A 17,965-nucleotide genomic window follows, 5' to 3' on the forward strand; every position below is an offset into this window, starting at 1 on the left:
TTCAGATGAAACTTTAAAGAATTCGGCTGTGAGCAGAAATCCTCTCCGACTGAAACTCAAACAGAGTCCAGAGAGAGAGACGAGCTGCTGCTGAGTCGGGACTTTTGAAGAAGAAGAACAACACGAGTTCAAACTTTAATCTCTGAACTTCATCGGAGCCTGAAGAAAGTGAAACTGGAGGATCGATATATGAACATCCTCCTCTTTTCTTTCACTATATAACCGTCTTTATTTAAAGCTTAAAGGTAAATAAAGGATTTCTTCTTCTAAAATCTTTTTGTCCTGAACGGTTTCCCCATTTTTTCAGTTTTGACTCATAGAGAAGTGGGATGTTGGATTTTATTTGAGTTACGGTGTCGTTTAGAAAGTCTGAAATGTTAAAGTACAACAGGAGACGAGTGTGATTAATCAGGTGACAGGTGAGAGTGATCAGAACCAATCAGAGAGCAGAGATCTGGGCCTGGCTCTTTCAAAGGATTCAAATCCAGATAGAAAATAAAACAAAAATCTGGATTTGGTAGTTTGCTTTTTTCTTCCCAGGATCGGATAATCCAGTTTACTTTAGTCCAGATTTTAAAAAGAGGATAGGACCAACAAGATCCAGGCTCCACATGATTCTAGACCAGGTCTCCACTGGTCCAGAATGATCGAGAGCCGTGATTCTGAAAACAAGAATCATCTTGATTCTGAACCAGTGCGGACCTTGGTTCAGAATCAAGATGATTCCTGTTTCAGAATCACGGCTCGAGATGATGATTCCTGAACAGGGTCCTGAACCCTGGTCCAGAATCATCATCGTCAGCCCTGATTCTGGAGCAAGGTCGACCCTGTTCAGGAAATCATGAATCAAGGACTCAATGATGATTCTGGACCAGTGCAGACCTTGTTCCAGATTCATCGAAGTCAGGATGATTCTGGGACCAGTACGGACTTGGGTCCAGAATTCCCGGCTCGAAGTGATTCTCTTCCTGTAAAACCTCTTGACAAACGTTGACTCAGCAGAACTTCTCGGTGGGCGAGTTAGCAAATAAACTTTATTATGCCTGCACAATCTTACGGGACTGAAGGTTAACATATCAAAGAGTTCAAAGTCATTTCATTCATTCTGATACATACAAAAAAAACACTAGAAAATGTCACTCTGTGATAACGTCTCACTGACACAGCTCCTCCTGGACTCTCTCTCTTTTCACATTCACAAAATACACAGGTCGCTTCACCGCTTCCTGTGGTACAAAAACAAAACGTGTTGCTGAAGTTTAAACTCTCCTCCCGCTCTCTCCACTATAAGACCGTTTTCTGTCAAAGAAAATCAAATCAGGGAACAAAGGTCTGAGAATAAATAAAATCAAAAGTGTTTTGTTTTTTTCTTTAACGTGAAGTCACAGCAGCTCGCCCCGATCCAGCTCTGTGGGAAGAAACCGTTTGAACACCCGACCCGCCAGACGACACGAGAAACAGATGGTTCTGTTCTCAGAGAGTTCAAAATATTCTGATTTCACAAAATTCAGAGAAGAAAAAAAAAAACGTCACAATCTTGATGTTGATCGTACAAAAATGAAAAAGTGGTTTTGTACAAATTTGATTAGATTTAGTGAAAAGGATTGTCTTTAGCTGAACTGACACTACATTAACTGAGGTATGAGACCTGGACCTGGACCTGGACCTGGACCTGGACCTGGACCTGGATCATATGTGGAGCTCAAGATGATTCATTTGATCTTGATGATGTAATGGTGCGTTCCATTTGATCTCAAAAGTCGGAAATTCCGAGTTGCCGGTCTGATATGTCGTCAGAAACGCCTGGTTTTAGGCAAAAACAAAAACTAGTCCTGGAAGCGTCCATGTTGCATGTTCGACTTGTTGCCAACTCGCAACTGGAACGCCGTTATCTCGGGTATGACATCATTCCAAGCTCCAAGGTAAATGGGACGCACCACTTGAGATTAACGTCTCATTTTATATGAACAAAATACAAAAAGATGCTCAATCAAGATACCAACCAGCAAAAAAAAAAAAAAAAACATGCTGACTCAGCAAACAAGATACTGACTTGTTCCTTTTAACAGCTAAGTCTTTATGTGAGAACAAGATACTCACGTTTGCAGACAAAGACACTGACTTACGGAAACCAGAATCCCAAAATGTGCACGCAAGATTCTAACTTGAGCCAGCAAGATACTAATTTGTGTGTACAAACCTGTGGTTGAGTTATCCTTCACATGTCAGACGGTAACTCGTGCAAGACAAGATACCGACCTGTTCAACCATCGCTGCAAAAACAAGATACTAATTTGTTGTCCAAGATACAAAATGATGAATGATGGTTTCATGTGCCAACAAGATTCAAACTCTGAGAACCAGTACTGACTCGTTCAAACATACTTGTCATCTCTTTTAAGTCCTTTCTTAAGACACACTTTTTCCAGCGTGCCTTTCCTGATTTTTGTTGATTTTAAATTGCTACTATTTTCACTTTTTAGAATTCCTTTAAAATAATTGTATGTATTTTACAGTTCTTTTAAAAAGGGATTTTATTTCTTAATCTTGCTTTGTTTATTATTCTATGACCTGGTTGTTTTTATATTTGCCGTCCTTGTAAAGCACTTTGTAACTTGTTTTTGACAAGTGCTCTATAAATAAAGATTATTATTATTATTACTTGTGCACACAAGATACCAGTTTGTGTGATCAAGATACTTACTTGTGAATACATGGTTTCAGCTTCACGATGGTAAGCCAACAAACTCTAGCTGAGATAAGCTGTTTGTCCCCAAGTCAGTATCAGGCTCTATCTTGTTGTATCTTGTTGTATCTTGTTATTCCCTGATGTTAAACTTGAGGACACTGTTTGTCCTTCTCGTCTGTCAGGACGGTTTACAATCGACTGTCTGTGTGAAGTACAGCTCAAAGTGTTGTAAAAGATTGTGTGATGGCGGTAAGACAGATTCATCCAATAACAGAGAGTAGAATCAGTCTGCACAGGTCACATTCATATTCAACAGGTTGTGTTCAAAACGTGTGAATCTGCAGACTAAAAGGAGGTGAACCTCCGGAGAAACAATCTCTGTGTCAGTGTGAGTTCTGAAGCTTTGGTGTCGTTTTCATGAATGGTAAAAACATAAAAAGTATAACAGCTGTAGATGCAGTGCTTTGTGTCTCTGAGAGCATGAAATGAGAACAGAATCAGAACACAGCGTCTGAAACAGGAAGTGAACAGTCTCTGAGTCTTCAGTGCATGAGGGTTGTGAGGAGCTGCAGCAGAGAAGATGAAGAGTTCAGGTTTTTAGGGGACGGTGACGTGGAAAGGACTGCCGGGGACGTTCTCGTCTCCCCATTTGACGATGAGGATGTAGCTGCCTTGTTCCTTCACGGTGTAGGTGACGTTGTACATCCTGCTGCCCATGTGTTTGACGTACACCTCCTCACAGGGCGTCTTCGGCCCGTGGACGCCGACCATCAACATGTTGGTACCTGCAGAGTGAGAACATTTTCTTTTAAGTGTAAAGATTAGCTGCTTTCACACATGCACAAAAACTCCTGAAGTGTTTTCATGCTGAGCGTCATGTGTGAACACAAACAGCTGAATGTTTCTCCTCCAGCCTCCTCGTATTTTTGTAGGCCAACCAGGAAGTAGCATCTCCACGGGGTCTAACCAGAATCCTCCTCTGGGATGTTTTCATTGGATTTTGGATCATTGCAGAAAATAATCTCTGTGTTAAACACACGTTTCTGAAGCGTAGGCGTTTTGTTCAGCAGGATAATCTTCACAGATGAACGCCATTTTTATGATGTTTGAAGCGTCAGAAGTGAAAAGCTAACGTTATGCTACAAGCTAACTACACCACGGTGGGATGATTGTGACGTCACTAGCGTTATGCTTCAAACGATCTCCGATAAACTAATCCACATAGCTTAATAAATAGTTTACTAACATAATATTCACCTTAACCTAAAGATTAAACCTACAGGAGACATCTCCGACTAGTGAGAGAGTTCCCGCCCTCTGTGTCCGGCGTGATGACGTTTAATGTCCCCGACAATCGCTGTAGTCACATTTAGCCACTTGTTAGCAACCGCCTTTTTAAAGACGAGTAAAAACTTCAAACTTCACAAGTGGAGGTTTTACCTAACGTAGTTTATGTGGTCTAACAAAACGCCAACATCTCTTCAGCTTGTGTTAACCACAGACCTTATTTCAGGAGTCTAACCACAAACACATTCAAAATCCCCGTTGACTTTTAGACGTTAGACCCCATGGCGCTCAAATGCTAACTTACTTCCTGGTTTTAGGACTCATTCCTGTGGCGCTCTATTCACCTGGAGCGGGTGGGAGGGGGTGGTGACCTTTATTCCCTGTGATCGCTGCACGACCATAGACTGTTTGCACGCCACCTCTACCATCTCCGTGCTCTAATAAACCTGCTGCATGTTTCCTGTTCTCCAGTTTGTTCTTCTCCTCTCTTTAGTTCAGATTGTGTCTTATTATAGCGTCTCTTAGCTGACTCTGTTCCTCAGTTTTTCCTCACCTGCTTTGCTGCAGTCAACTGTGAACGTGTTCTTCTGACCCACAAACGCCTTGGACAGCCCGGCGCCTCTGGAGACGACTTTACTGGCGTCTGAGGAGAATTTGGGTAGCGAGGCGAAGGCCCCTCCCATCGCCGACGACTTGGTGACAGTTTCCACGAGGACAGATGACGTCTCGTGCAGACTGTGACCTCCGGACAGACGAGGACCTGCAGAACATAAAGCAACATGACTCACTCAAATGGAGATAACCTCCAAGCAGTCCATCGGGTTCTGGTCCAATTCCACCAAAGATAAACCCAGCTGGACTCCGGTCCATTGACCCACCTGTCACTTTGGCCTTGAAGGGGCTGCCTACGATATGCTGAGGTCCTCCGTACTTGATGGAGATCAGGTAGCTTCCAGGAGCCATAGGTGTGTATGAGACCTTGTAGCCCTCAGGACACTCCTGACAGTCCATCTTCACCTTGGAGGGTCCATCGATGGTCACAGAAAGAGCTCCTGAGCCGGCGTTACACGTGTTCACGACAAACTCTGAAGCCACACCTGGAAAAAAAAGAGTAAAAAACATGATGAACGCCATTCAAATCTGTTTAGGAAAATGTTCCTTGTCCTTGGGGTTAAATTGAGCTCATACCAGTGGTTCCTCCTTCCAATCCTGGTCCAAAGGCGGACACCATGCCAGGATCTCCAACCTGTCCCGGTTCTCCAACTCTTATTTTGAAAGGACTTCCAGGAACATGGCTGCCGTTGAAACGAACGTCAATTGAATGAACTCCGTTTTCCCTCGGGATGAACCTGATGGCGTGCTGGTCTGTGGATAAACATGGACGACAAATGGACGCTCATATCGGGCTCTGACTGTTACCATAACGATTTGCTCATAGTGTTCTGTGTTGATAAGAGTTACTGGGGTTGTCATGACAACAGAATTTTAAACTTTGACAGAAATGTTGTCAAGATCGCTACAAAGGGTTTTAGTTTAGTTTTTTTATCAGTCACCAGCCAGGGTTGTTTGATGAGTCTGCCCCCGATCCCTCCCAACCCCGAGTCTTACCGCTGTCCAGCTCGGTGATGTAGCACTCCTCTATCGCTCCTGATGGAGTGTGGATCTTAGCATCAATCACACCTCTGGCTCCGTTCAGCTGGACGGCAAAGGAGGCCTCCTGCCCGACCTTCAGACCCATCTCCTGATCAAGACAGACGACGAGAAGACGAGGGGTTCATATTTAATCTTTACTACAAGCTTGAAGAACTATGTCTCTCAACAAGGAACTGTTTTGGTTTCTTTAAGATTTATTTTGAGGCTTTTTATGCCTTTAGAGAGAGAGAGAGAGAAGGGAATGACATGCTGGATAGGAGCCACAGGTCAGATTTGAACCTGGGCTGGAGGACTAAAGCCTCCATACCAACCACTGTGCCACCAGCGCCCCTACATGGAACTGTTTTTAGTCTATGTTAAATCAATGACAAAATAAATACTTCCATGTAAATAGACTTAATTGCATGACTTATCTTTAAAAAAAAGCTGATGTTTAACTTTAGACTCAGGCTAAAGGCTCATTAGTTTCTGAATATCAGAATATATAAACATAGATCTGAAGTTTAGACTGTAGGATGGAGGTGCAGTGACACACATGAGCACTGAAACACACTCAGAGCAGAGCAGCTGGTCACACACTCATAATAAATCTATTCACAGTAAATTAAAGTGTCACCTTTAATACAGCAGACGACACGTCAGGAGGTTAACAGGGTGCCTTTCATACACGAGTGACCTCAGCTGGCTCCATATAAACTGATTCATTGAATGTAAATGAAGGTTTTAGATTTCCTGTTCTCACCTGCAGGCTGGTGATGGTGAGGCGGCGAGAGTCGTCAGACAGGGTGGCGATGGGGACGATGAACGGGGAGTCTGGGATGTGTTCATCATTGAACTTAATGGAAACCTCATAGTCACCTGGAGAGAAGACATATCAGAAATGTTTTTATTTATTCAGCTCTGTGTGTGTGTGTGTGTTTGTGCGTGTGTGTGTGTGTGTGTGTGTGTGTGTGTGTGTCAATAAATATGTAGAGCTGAGTGTCGTCTGCATATCGACAAACAGTAGCTCTGTGTGTGTGTGTGTGTGTGTGTGTGTGTGTGTGTGTGTGTGTGTGTGTCAATAAATATGTAGAGCTGAGTGTCGTCTGCATATCGACAAACAGTAGCTCTGTGTTTATGGATCCTTCTTAACTAAAGAATGAAAAGTAGCTGGCCCAGTTTTGTGTCCTTTAACGGGTCCTTCCTTTAAGAATTTTTACATAAAACCTCTGCAGACATTGAGATCCAGGTTTTCTTATATTATTGTCTATGTTAGAGCTTAAATCCAGAGCCTGGTGTAGAGTCTCACCTGGCTCCTGAACCACATAGGCCACTCCACAGGATCCATCCTTCCTGTCCTCAAAGGTGATCTCAGCCTTACTCGGCCCCTCCACGGCGATGGACAGACCTCCAGCTCCGGCTTCTCTGGTCCAGATACTGAACTCCGCTGGATTAACACACACTCACATTTATCACCATCAGAAAGAAAACACAAACAGGGAAAGGAATAATGATGATTTTGTTTCAGCCCACCTGGGATCCCTGCCACTCCTCGGTCCAGACCGGTTCCTCCTGCTCGCACCTTGTGGGAACCTCCCTCACCCAGGGGCCCCACAGTGAACTGGAAGGGGCTCCCAGGGACGTGTTGGCCCCGATATTTCACATTGACAGTGTGAGCGCCCATCTCCTGAGGGATGAAGCGCACGCTGTACGTGCTGTCCTCTCCTTTAATGATCTCTGCATCCTCCGTCCTTCCGTCAGGACTCGTCACCTGAGCCGTCATCTCCTGGTTACCTGCCTCACCTGAGAGCACGAGGGGGGAGGGGGGAAGAAGAAGGGGGGAGGAGCGTTGAGAGAGAGGGAAATAAATACAAAGATTCCTTCAGGTGGATTCAGTTTGAATTCAGTCTTAAGAGTTAGAGAGTGTTTATAAAACATGCAGGAAAAAGTCAGAGGAAACATCCTTGTTAGTTTATCAAGTAGATCTTTCCATTAACACTCATCTTTCTTGTGCTGAGCTGTAAGACTTTAAATCATAAGTTCAGTTTTTTAGTTAGATCTGTAAGGTTGTAACAGTTTTACAGTCGCTGTTAAACGCGTAGCTCCTTAAAGTAAGAAACAATAAACACACAAAAGCTCAGTGAATAAGACACAAACACATTATTCTAATGAGTATTAATAAATACAATTTCAAAGTGAAACACTGAACCTCACACTGGTTCATTTCAAATCCAGAGTGAAAGTAAAAGCTTTTAGTAAATAAAACATTTCAGTAATTAGTGTAAAATTAGGCTTGACAAAAATAGAATGCATTAAAGGGCTGAAGGAGAATAACATTCAACTAAATAAAAACCTTTGCAAACCATTCACTGAGATTATTTGTAAAGAGAGAATTTTAGAAGACTCCAGAGTTCAGTTTTAACACAACAGACGCTTTCAGGCATCCAAATCATGACACCCACATGCAAAAACCAGGTTTAAAAAACACTCCAGTTAGACGTTTCTACATGCACAAACCCTTTAAATCTGTTTTTTTATCATAAAGTTAGAGCAACAACATCACACACTCAGCCACACACACACACCATCCTGCAGCGGCGGCCGGCTGCCGGCCGGCATGCCGTTGAAGCCACTCAGATTCTCTCGTCCCAGGAAGTCTCCAAACACGTCTCTGAAGGGTTCTCCTCCCACCTGCGTGCTCTCCTCCACCCTCACCTCCCTCTTGGTCTCCCCCGCCTGTGTCTTACTGATCTCCGTGCGCTCGGTGCGAGTGTAGGTGTGACTGCTGCGAGTGAACGTGCGAGTCAAACGCTCCTGAGCCGACACCATGTGGAACCAGTTCCCTAAAAACCAGCAGGGGGGGCAGCAGAGTGGAAACAAGATGGGGACAAAGAGAAAAGGAGGTGAAGAGGAGGAAGCAGGGGAGGACAGGTGCAGACAGGAGCAAACAGGAAGTGATGTCACAGCTCACCTGGTATTTTGAGGTTGAGGTCACAGGTGCTGCCCACAGTGGCGATGGAGGGAGCCTGACGCTTCCTGGTGATGCTCTCCTTCATCCGGCCCTCCCCAAACACCTTCACCGTGAACGGACTTCCTGTTCCCCGCCAAAATAAAACCCAATTCAAGAAACAAAGTACCTCGAAAGATGTCAAACCTCAATAAAATTCAAGAATTGGCTTCAGCCTGGTTGGTACCTGGGACGTGCTGGTCAGCGAACTTGATGTTGATGATGTAGTTTCCAGGTTCAGTTGGACAGTAGGTGACTTTACACGTCCCGTCATCCACATCCTCACAGTTTATGTCCACTTTACTGGGACCCTCGATGGACAGACCGAGCCCGCCATAACCTGAGCGCATTCACAGGAGTTACAATAAAATAAGAATTACATTACATAAAATGATTAATGGGTTAAATCGTTTGAAATATTCATATCAATATTCATAAAAGAAGCAGAAGTTAGCCTTTGGTCGTACCTGCGTTCCTGGTGTCGACGATGAACTCGGCCACCTCGAAGGTGTGTCCCTCCACCAGCCCCTGACCATACACCTTCACCTTACTGGCGTCTCCGATCTCCGACTGACCCACCATGATCTTAAAGGGGCTGTTGGTCACATGTTTCCCGCTCTTCTTCACACTCACCACGTGTTCGCCCACTTCCTTTGGTGTGAATGAGATACCTGTAGGAAGGAGGAACTTTATGATTGTTTTCATCTTTAATGCTTAAAAGTTTTACATTTCAGAATAAATCAAGCCAGCCTCAAGAACTCTCAGCAGTAAGAACTTACCGATGTGTCTGTTGGGCAGCCTCTTCAGTAGACAAGGCTCCTCGTTTCCAGACGGCGCTCTGATGCTCGCCGTCAGACTGCTCAGGTCGGTCTCCATGATTTTCAAAGAGACGTCTGTTGACGTGCCGACGTTAAGCTGAGACATCCTCATGGCTTCATCACCTGGACGTCGATCAAAGATTTTAACACTTGGGTTAAATAAAACAACTTCAAGAAAGATGTGGAAACTATAGCATCTTGAAGAGTGGCAGTTTAAGCTAGTTAGCTCTGGTTTGTCAGACTTGTCAGTGCAGGTGTTCTTTAAAGAAGACTTAGAGAATCTTGTAATAAAGCTTCATAATTAGAACGACCTCCAAACACATCCACAAGGTTCGTCTGTTTGTCAGAAATACATGCATATTCCCGTCTGAAATGGTCTAGCATTCAGTTTTTATGAAAGGTGGAGTACCTGTGATCTTGGCCGTGAACGGGCTGCCCGGGATGTGTTTGTCATCAAATTTGACGATGATGTTGTAGTCTCCAGGTACCGTGGGCAGGTAGGACACGGTGCACGTCCCGTCTTTGTTGTCCTTACAGCTGATCTCTGCTTTAGAGGGACCTTCAACAGCCAGAGACAGACCGCCTGCACAGAGAGTCAAACCAGGATGTTGATGAACACTTCCTCCTGACATGTCTTAAAAGAACTACAAAACATTGAGTTTACTAACTACTACAAACTACATCTGCTGTGTTTTATGTTAGCGATACCTTCTCCCGCGTCTTTAGTAACGATAGTGAAAGTTGCCGGTCGGTTTATCGTCCCATGACTCAGACCGGCGCCATAAGCAGTCACATGACCACTGTTAATGGCATCAACATAGAACTGGAGGGGACTTCCTGTAAGAGAAAACATGAAGTATTAGAACAGGACTAATAAATGTAGCCCAGGGTTTAGAACAATGTCCGATCTATCTAAAGGTAAAGCTTTACGCTGATGATACTGTCATATTCATCTCCAAACACTGAGACCTCTGGTTGGGTGAATCCTTCCCGCTGCAGCTGAGACTAAAAACCAAAGTAAATGTGTGTTTGTGGTGTTACCTGGGATGTGGTCTCCGTCGTATTTGATGTCCATCTCGTGCAGGCCTCGTTCTGTCGGCGAGTATTTCACAGTGACCGTGCCGTCTTTGTTGTCCGTGATGTTAGGGATGGCGGTTCGACCGGACGGCATCCGCACCTCACCTGAAGGTCGACATTAAAAAAAGTAATCCATAAATAAGAGTTTTTATGACTTTAATCAGACATATTCAATCCTCTGACATGTTTTCTGTGAGCAGTGCAGACCGACGTGTTCCCTCATTATGACCAACACACACACACACACACACACACACCAGGGTTGATATTGACTCAGTCCACACTGCTGCTCCAAATACTCATGAAGGCATCCAGGGGTGGAGCCAGTCTTTTTTTTTACTGGGGGGGGGGGGGGGGGGGGGGGGCATGACTGATGCAGGTGGGGGAATATGTCTAAACTGTCTAAACCCATAAAATACCTTTTATCTCTGTCAATAAAAAATCAGGAAATGATTTTTCTTGTACTTTCCTGGACCCGAAAGCTTCCCATGTGGCCCTCAGAATATAAATTATCTCGTTTGATTAAACGATTCACATAAAAATAAAATCCCAAGGCTGAAACACTCGCATTAGGTGACAGCTACGTCTTCACGGGCTTGACAGCTTTCAGGCATATTTGCAATCATATTTTAAAGTCCGGGCCCCGCAGTCTCTGTTAAGAAAAAGTCTGTTCTGATTCCAAACAGCAGGTTTGTAAAGAAATCTCCAGCAGTAGCTTTAAACAAATTCACACCAGCACAGAACTGTTTCAAAGATATTGATCGTTCTAAATGATTACATGCATGTTATCTTTGTACTGAGCCGACTCTGACTCTGAAACCTCGACATGCAGAACATCAGATTTTAAATCCCCATCAGTGAGGTCACGACACAAACAGAGCAGCTCCTACCTGTGATCTCTCCTTTCTGCACGGTGAAGGGAATGACCAGGCTGAAGGGGCGGAGCATGGGCTCCATCCCATCCACGGGGCTGATGGGATCATCTGTGGCCTAAACAGGAGCCAGGGAGGGGAGGGGCGTTAGTGACACCATACTGGGATGAACTGGGATATATACTGGGATATGGTCCAAAGAGAGACAGGAGGAGGGAGCAAAGCAGGACGGCAAAGAGGCTGAGAAAGCATCAGAGGATGCAGGAAGATTTAGACCTGAAATAAACGAGGCGACGCCTTGGAGCAAGTTCAGGCAGTCATCTCGAGCTGCACTGATTCCACATCCTCAACAATCACCTGACATATCTACTGTTGAGTCTGAATCTAACAGGGGACATACCTATACCTTGTCACAGCAGCGTTCTGCCACAGCAACTCTAAATAATGAGAACATTTATACGAGGATTGAAGCCAAAAAAGAGTTACGCTTGTGTAGTGGCTATTTGTCCACTGATGCACCATGGGGATGTGATGTACGCAGGCAAAATAAGTCCAATGTCCATGCAAGAGATCTGCGTTTTTTTTGGTGGTTTATTTAAAGAAAGCAAACAAAAGAAGAAAGAAAATCGTGGCTCCTGCTGCCTCTCATAGGCCCACCCAGGTGCATGCTGGTCCTCTACCTGCCTCTTACTTAAATAACCTCTGGTGCCCACAGTGTTACCCAAATACCTAACAAAAAATACTAATACAAAACTAAATTTACTAAACAAATAACTAGCAAAAGAAAATATTACCCAAAATCTATTCTAAATAAAGAAAACGTGTAGAATAATTAAATAAACAACAACACCCAAATATTAGTAAACTCAATACCAAAACTAATTCTAACAACAATTAAATAGCTCCAACAGCTCGAGTAACCTTCCAAAGTAATTAGTTACTCATAAATCTGCAACAAGTTACTAATTCTCAGTAATGTTCCCAAAACTGTTAAAAAGTAGAACTTATAAAACACATGGAGTCTACCTCTGTGCATTGGCATTCTGCACAAGTGAGAGCTGAGCGTCATTATGAAATTCAGAAACATGAAAAACTCCAGAGATGTAGAAACTAATGCAGCTGATCAGTTTACACATCACCCCCCTCCCCCCCTCCCCCCCTCCCTCCAGCAGCAGAGGGAGGATCATGCAGAGAGAACATGCAGCACCATGCAGAGACAATCAGATAATCTATAGGTGAATGTGGGTTGTTATTGACGGGCGGGTCGGCCTCAGTGAAACGACAGTAAAGTGTAAAAGAGGAAAAGTTTGAATGAGCAGCAGCTGTACGGACTGTCATGTGTACCCATGGAGGGGAGAAGCCCGCATAGGGAGAGTAAGACGCCGTCTGTAACTGAAGCTTGTCACATGGTTCCTCTATTATTGGGACGGTCTCACACGCCTGACAGGGAACAAGGTACAACCTTTAGGAAAACACACAAACACACACACACACACTTCCATGCACAAACACGAGCACATCAATGTTTACTTTAATACTTCTAATGTTTTTGTCCACTTTAGACGTTTACCTTCAATCTTAGGAAATTAAAAACAGTAAATGACCCGACAGGACTTCTGTTTGTGTTGCTATGGTAACCAACAGGTGTTGATATGGCGCTGTCACTCACCACCACGTGGAACGGGCTGTCGGGGATGTTCTCTCCTCCAAACCGGATGGTGATGACGTATTTGCCGGGCTCCGGCGCCGTGTAGTAGATGTCGAACGTTCCGTCGGCGTTCTCCACCACGTCCACGTCCAGCTCCGCCCCGTCAGGAGTCGACACCTTGCAGGTGACTTTACCTTTCCCTGCAGCCTTCGCGTCCACGGTGATGACCGTCTCCTCCCCGATCTGGATGGTTGGGCCGATGCCTGATCCTGACGGGACGGAGAACGGGATCAGGACGTCGGTCAAGATAAAGCATCTTTACTTTTATTCTCACAGCTCAGCAAAAACTCAGCTTATGTTGATGTGAAGACAAACTGCTCCTTAGAACTACAGGAGTGCAGCAGGGTCAAAAATAGGACTACTGAGAAATCCTCAGAGGCTTTATCCTTTCAGAAGCTAACTACTGATGTGGCTAACAAGAAGCTAGCAACGGTGACTCAGAGGTTTGCGGTGGTGCGGAGGTCGACGAGTGCAACAGTTCAGCCGCTGCCGACACGACTTTAGTTAAGAAATACCGCTGCATGTTCAGAAACGATGTCAACTCTAAAACAAAAATACAACAACTGAAATGTGCTGCTTATTTACTCTGAGGCTAGCAACCCACTGAATTAACTACTGACTGGTTTTTGCCGGTTTCGACTCTCTAAAATGTTGACTGTCTTTGCTTTATCTAGCAACCTAATCTACCTGATCCAATCATCCTGCTTAGTATAAACTGTGCAGAGACAACTCTCAATAGAGATGATAAAAGAAGTGAGATGTGTTACACTTCATCCAGAACAAAGAAGAAGGTCAGAACGACCCGCGAGGCGTCACCTACAGGAAGTGTTTATGCTCGATGTGGTGGAGTCTAAACTCACCCGGTCCGTGTCCTCCGATCGACACTGAAAGAAAACAAGAGAATCCTGTTTTAAAACTTTCAGGTCATAAAAATATGATTGGCTACAGAGTTTGCGGTGGGCGGAGTCTGACCTGTGACCAGACACTTGCTGGCGTCTCCGGTGGGTAGGGCGTGGATGCGGTAAGGCGAGTACGGGATCTCGTCTCCTCCGTATTTGATGGTGATGGTGTAACGGCCCGTCATGTCCGGCACGTAGGACACCGTGTACGTCCCGTCTCGGTTGTCGCGGATGTTCGCCTTCTTGGGCTTTCCCTCGGGATCCTGGGACACACGGGACAGGAAGTCAGAGTCCACAGCTGGACAGAAAAACATCTGGAGTACTGGCCATCAGTGGTCTCAGTGTGTCGTCGGACTCTGGTACATTGGGACTTTTGTTTTGGTTGCCATGGTTACTAACAGGTATCACTATCTTTTGATTTTTATTGGAATCATGTCAAAGTTTATCGGGGCTATGCAGCTTTAATAGGAGCATAAAAAGGGGCGGGGCTTGAAGAAGTGGAGACCAGTGGTGTTCACAGTACTGATGTGTACTGATTGAAATGTCACACAGGGTCTAACTCTACTGAATGAACAACTGAGGAGGAGGAGGAGGAGGAGGAGGAGAGGAGGAAGAGGAGGAGGAGGAAGAGGAGGAGGAAGAGGAGGAGGAGGAAGAGGAGGAGGAAGAGGAGGAGGAAGAGGAGGAGGAGGAAGAGGAGGAGGAGGAGGAGGAAGAGGAGGAGGAGGAGGAGGAGGAGGAAGAGGAGGAGGAGGAAGAGGAGGAGGAGGAGGAGGAGGAGGGATGGAAGGAGGCAGGTTTACGTAGCACTCCAGTTAGTGGAGGACTGAACACCACGTCCGTCTGTTAGATCATTAAACAAACTGAATGGAGGTCAGTCTACATGGAGACCACGGGGGGGAGGGGGGGCGGAGCATATTGACTAAATATGTGAAGCTTAAGCTGATCATGTTGTGTTTGAGCTTCTTCTAAGAACCTACATTTCAGGAAAAGTCTTGATCTCAATTTGTCAAGAAGAAAAGATCAAAGATCAAACTTCATTGTTGACCTTTGACCTTTGAAAGTGATATAACTATCATCACTGTAAGTTTAGTATCTGTTCTGGAGCTTTCAAATACTCTCACATCTTCTTTACTAAAAACCAACTCTGATATGATTCTAGTAAAAATCAATCATGTTTTAGGTTTTACTTTCATCCGCAGAGGAAATAAAATGAACGACCTAAAAATAGAAATAACTAAGTTCCCTCGATGCACAAAACAAAAACACAGTAAATAGGACAAGGCCTAACTGGTCTCTGATGATTCAACTCATTAAAATAAGTATTACTTCCTCTGTTTTAAGTGGATATGAGTAAGGGAGGAAGGACATGAGAGGGGGGGAGTATGAGCAAGCGGATGGGGGGGGGGGGGGAGGGGGGGGGGGGGGGGGAGGGGGTTGGTTGACAGTGCCGGCCTTACACAGCCTCTCCTATGAATACTGAAGGGGATGGTTTTCTTTACTATATGAGACTCCCACACCCTCCTGCCCCAGTCCTCCACAAACACAGAGGCCTCGCGCCTGCACCCATCCGGACCCTGCAGGGACAGCATCATCAAGCCCCCCCAGACACCGGTACAGGACGCCACATGGAGTCGGGGGTTAAAAACAGAGAGAGTGTGAGAAGGGTAAAGGTGCAGAACCTTCAAGAGTCAGGTCATCTTAGTGTGTCCACTTCTCATCTTTACAGGTATAAAAACTGACCAGATGTTGTTATTTAGCACCAGTCTATCTGACCAAAACAAACCATCCCACCCGTCCCTCAGGTCACTATGTTTACATGTTTGACAAACTGGATTTGTTGTGTCAGTGCAGCTAAAACTAGAATTTTAAAATCCATGATGGACGGGCCGAAATGGTACTCAGTTGAATTTCTCAAAGTTGGACTAACACACAGATCATGTGGTTTTAGGGATCTACTCTTAATGTGGACATTAATCTGTGACTCACCAGAATCTGCACGGTCAGCAGCCCCTCCCCAGCGTCTCTGGCATCGATGGTGAACTCCACGGGCAGACTGGCCGAGACTCCAGATGCATTCAGACCAGGACCGCTCGCTCTGACTTTACTGGCATCGTGAGCCGGCAGCGTCTTGATCTTAAAAGGACTGAGAGGAGAGAGGAGACCATTTTAATGATGACATCATGACTTCTTTATGTTCCTCTCTCTCTCCTGTACTGACCTGCGAGGGACTTCCTGTTCAGCGTACTTCACACACACGGTGTACGGGCCGTCATTGGAGGGAGTGTAGTTGACTGTGTGAGTACCATCTCCATTGTCGGTGATGCTGATTGGCTCAGACACACCTGAAGAGTAACCAGAATGTTATGTTTTGACAATGATGACAACATGTAGCTCCCCTTCATTTCTTTAAAGTCTTTATATGTGATTTTTCACACTTAAATATAGAAATCAAGTCTATCCTCTGAAAATAACTCTGTGAGTCATGACTGTCTACAATGGGTGTAACACCCGAGTCCCACTGTCTGTGATGTTTTCAGAGTTTTCAGAGTCCTATCTTCACTTTGTTTACATCGCCAGGACGGCCGGCTGACTCCTCCCCTCGTGTATAAAAGTTGTTTAATTGAGGGACTAGAGAAAAGAAGAATAACATACTGTACTCACTGCTTAACTGTGTTTCTAGATCACGCTCATTTCAGGTAAATTTACATGCAGTGTGAAGATACGAGCTTAATAAAGATCGCTAGCATTAGCATGCTAACACAACAATGCAGCGCCAGTTGTTTTGGTTTCATGCTGGTGCTCAAGGGCGACATCTGCTGGATCAAAAAATCACATATAAAGCCTTTAAGGAACTGGTTGTGAACAGGACCTGAGCTCACATGGAGTCTGAGTAAGTACTGTATGTTCATGATTATGAGATGAGTCCAGGGTGGCTGGTCTTTAAGCCGGGTCCTGAAGTCATCATTTCTCAGATTAGAAATAGTCAAATTTGTGTTGCGTTCAGGGTCTTACCGGTGGGCCCGTACAGCTGGACCTCCAGAGGGGCCACTCCTGCTTTACTGCTGTCCACAGTGAAGGTCTGAGGGACGTGGGCTCGGACTCCACTCCCCAGACCGGGACCTGAACACTTCACTTTACTGGGATCACCAGCTCTCTCACTGGGACCCGGAACGGACTTCCTGCAACAACATTCAGAGATGACCCTGAAATCAGTTGTTACCATAGCAATACAATCCTTCAAAATCAAAGTCATAGAACAACAGATGTTTCACCTGGAATAGGAAGTCCTCCAAAGGTGATGTTGACGTCGTACTCTCCGGGTGTGAAGGGGATGTACTCCACACTGCAGCTGCCGTCTTTGTTGTCCTTACATGACATCTTGGCCTCAGACGGACCCTCGATGGCCAGGCCGAGACCTCCAGTGCCAGCACCTCTGAGGACACAGCAGACTTTAGGAGGAAGTTTAAGATGGACTCAGGAAGTCAGGAGCATTTGTTTGATTGCACCTCACCTGGTCTCAACCGTGAAGCGGTTTGGTTTGTTGACCAGCCCCTCCTCCAGACCCGGACCGTAGGCTCGGACTCGACTTGGATCGCAGCCCTCAGTCACTGACACCCTGAATGGACTCTTGGGCACTGAGACGTCGTCAAACAGCACTTCAATCAGATGCAAACCTGCAGACAAAAGCATGAAGTCGGTTTAGCATGGAAGACTTGGCATGTTTGGACTACAGGGGAGAGTCCTTTGGAAAACTCCAAGTCTGAGACTCTGGTTCTGGTGTTTATTAGCACTCTTATGCTGCTGTCTCCGTCTCTGCCGGTGAAACGGGACGGGAGGGGGCGGGGGAACATTTGTTTTGGTTGTCTGTAAGAGGGACACATGCATTGAAGATTGATTCTACAAAGTGGATCCATGCATACAGGTTTCTAGCCCCGGCTAAAGGATCAGCTTTCCTCAAAGTTCCCATCTGACT

At 45.3% G+C, this 17,965-nt stretch overlaps 1 protein-coding gene across 1 annotated transcript in view; it reads right to left on the reverse strand.

Annotated features, from left to right (window-relative positions):
- Positions 1–390: 390 nt before the first annotated feature.
- LOC132956073 (filamin-C-like) overlaps positions 391–17,965 on the reverse strand; it is a 43,745-nt gene continuing 26,170 nt past the window's right edge. Inside the window, 27 exon segments of the mRNA XM_061029228.1 lie at positions 391–3,474; positions 4,530–4,736; positions 4,855–5,073; positions 5,165–5,341; positions 5,585–5,717; positions 6,372–6,487; positions 6,918–7,055; positions 7,142–7,411; positions 8,194–8,451; positions 8,580–8,702; positions 8,803–8,955; positions 9,083–9,286; positions 9,395–9,556; positions 9,843–10,016; positions 10,142–10,270; positions 10,475–10,615; positions 11,401–11,500; positions 12,727–12,822; positions 13,052–13,299; positions 13,951–13,974; positions 14,063–14,252; positions 15,979–16,135; positions 16,211–16,334; positions 17,005–17,139; positions 17,142–17,171; positions 17,265–17,425; positions 17,504–17,666. Coding sequence (XP_060885211.1) covers positions 3,287–3,474; positions 4,530–4,736; positions 4,855–5,073; positions 5,165–5,341; positions 5,585–5,717; positions 6,372–6,487; positions 6,918–7,055; positions 7,142–7,411; positions 8,194–8,451; positions 8,580–8,702; positions 8,803–8,955; positions 9,083–9,286; positions 9,395–9,556; positions 9,843–10,016; positions 10,142–10,270; positions 10,475–10,615; positions 11,401–11,500; positions 12,727–12,822; positions 13,052–13,299; positions 13,951–13,974; positions 14,063–14,252; positions 15,979–16,135; positions 16,211–16,334; positions 17,005–17,139; positions 17,142–17,171; positions 17,265–17,425; positions 17,504–17,666 — 4,220 coding nt within the window. The 3' untranslated portion in view covers positions 391–3,286.

The sequence above is a fragment of the Labrus mixtus genome, chromosome 22 (genome assembly GCF_963584025.1).
Source record: "Labrus mixtus chromosome 22, fLabMix1.1, whole genome shotgun sequence".
NCBI classification, from domain to species: Eukaryota; Metazoa; Chordata; class Actinopteri; order Labriformes; family Labridae; genus Labrus; species Labrus mixtus.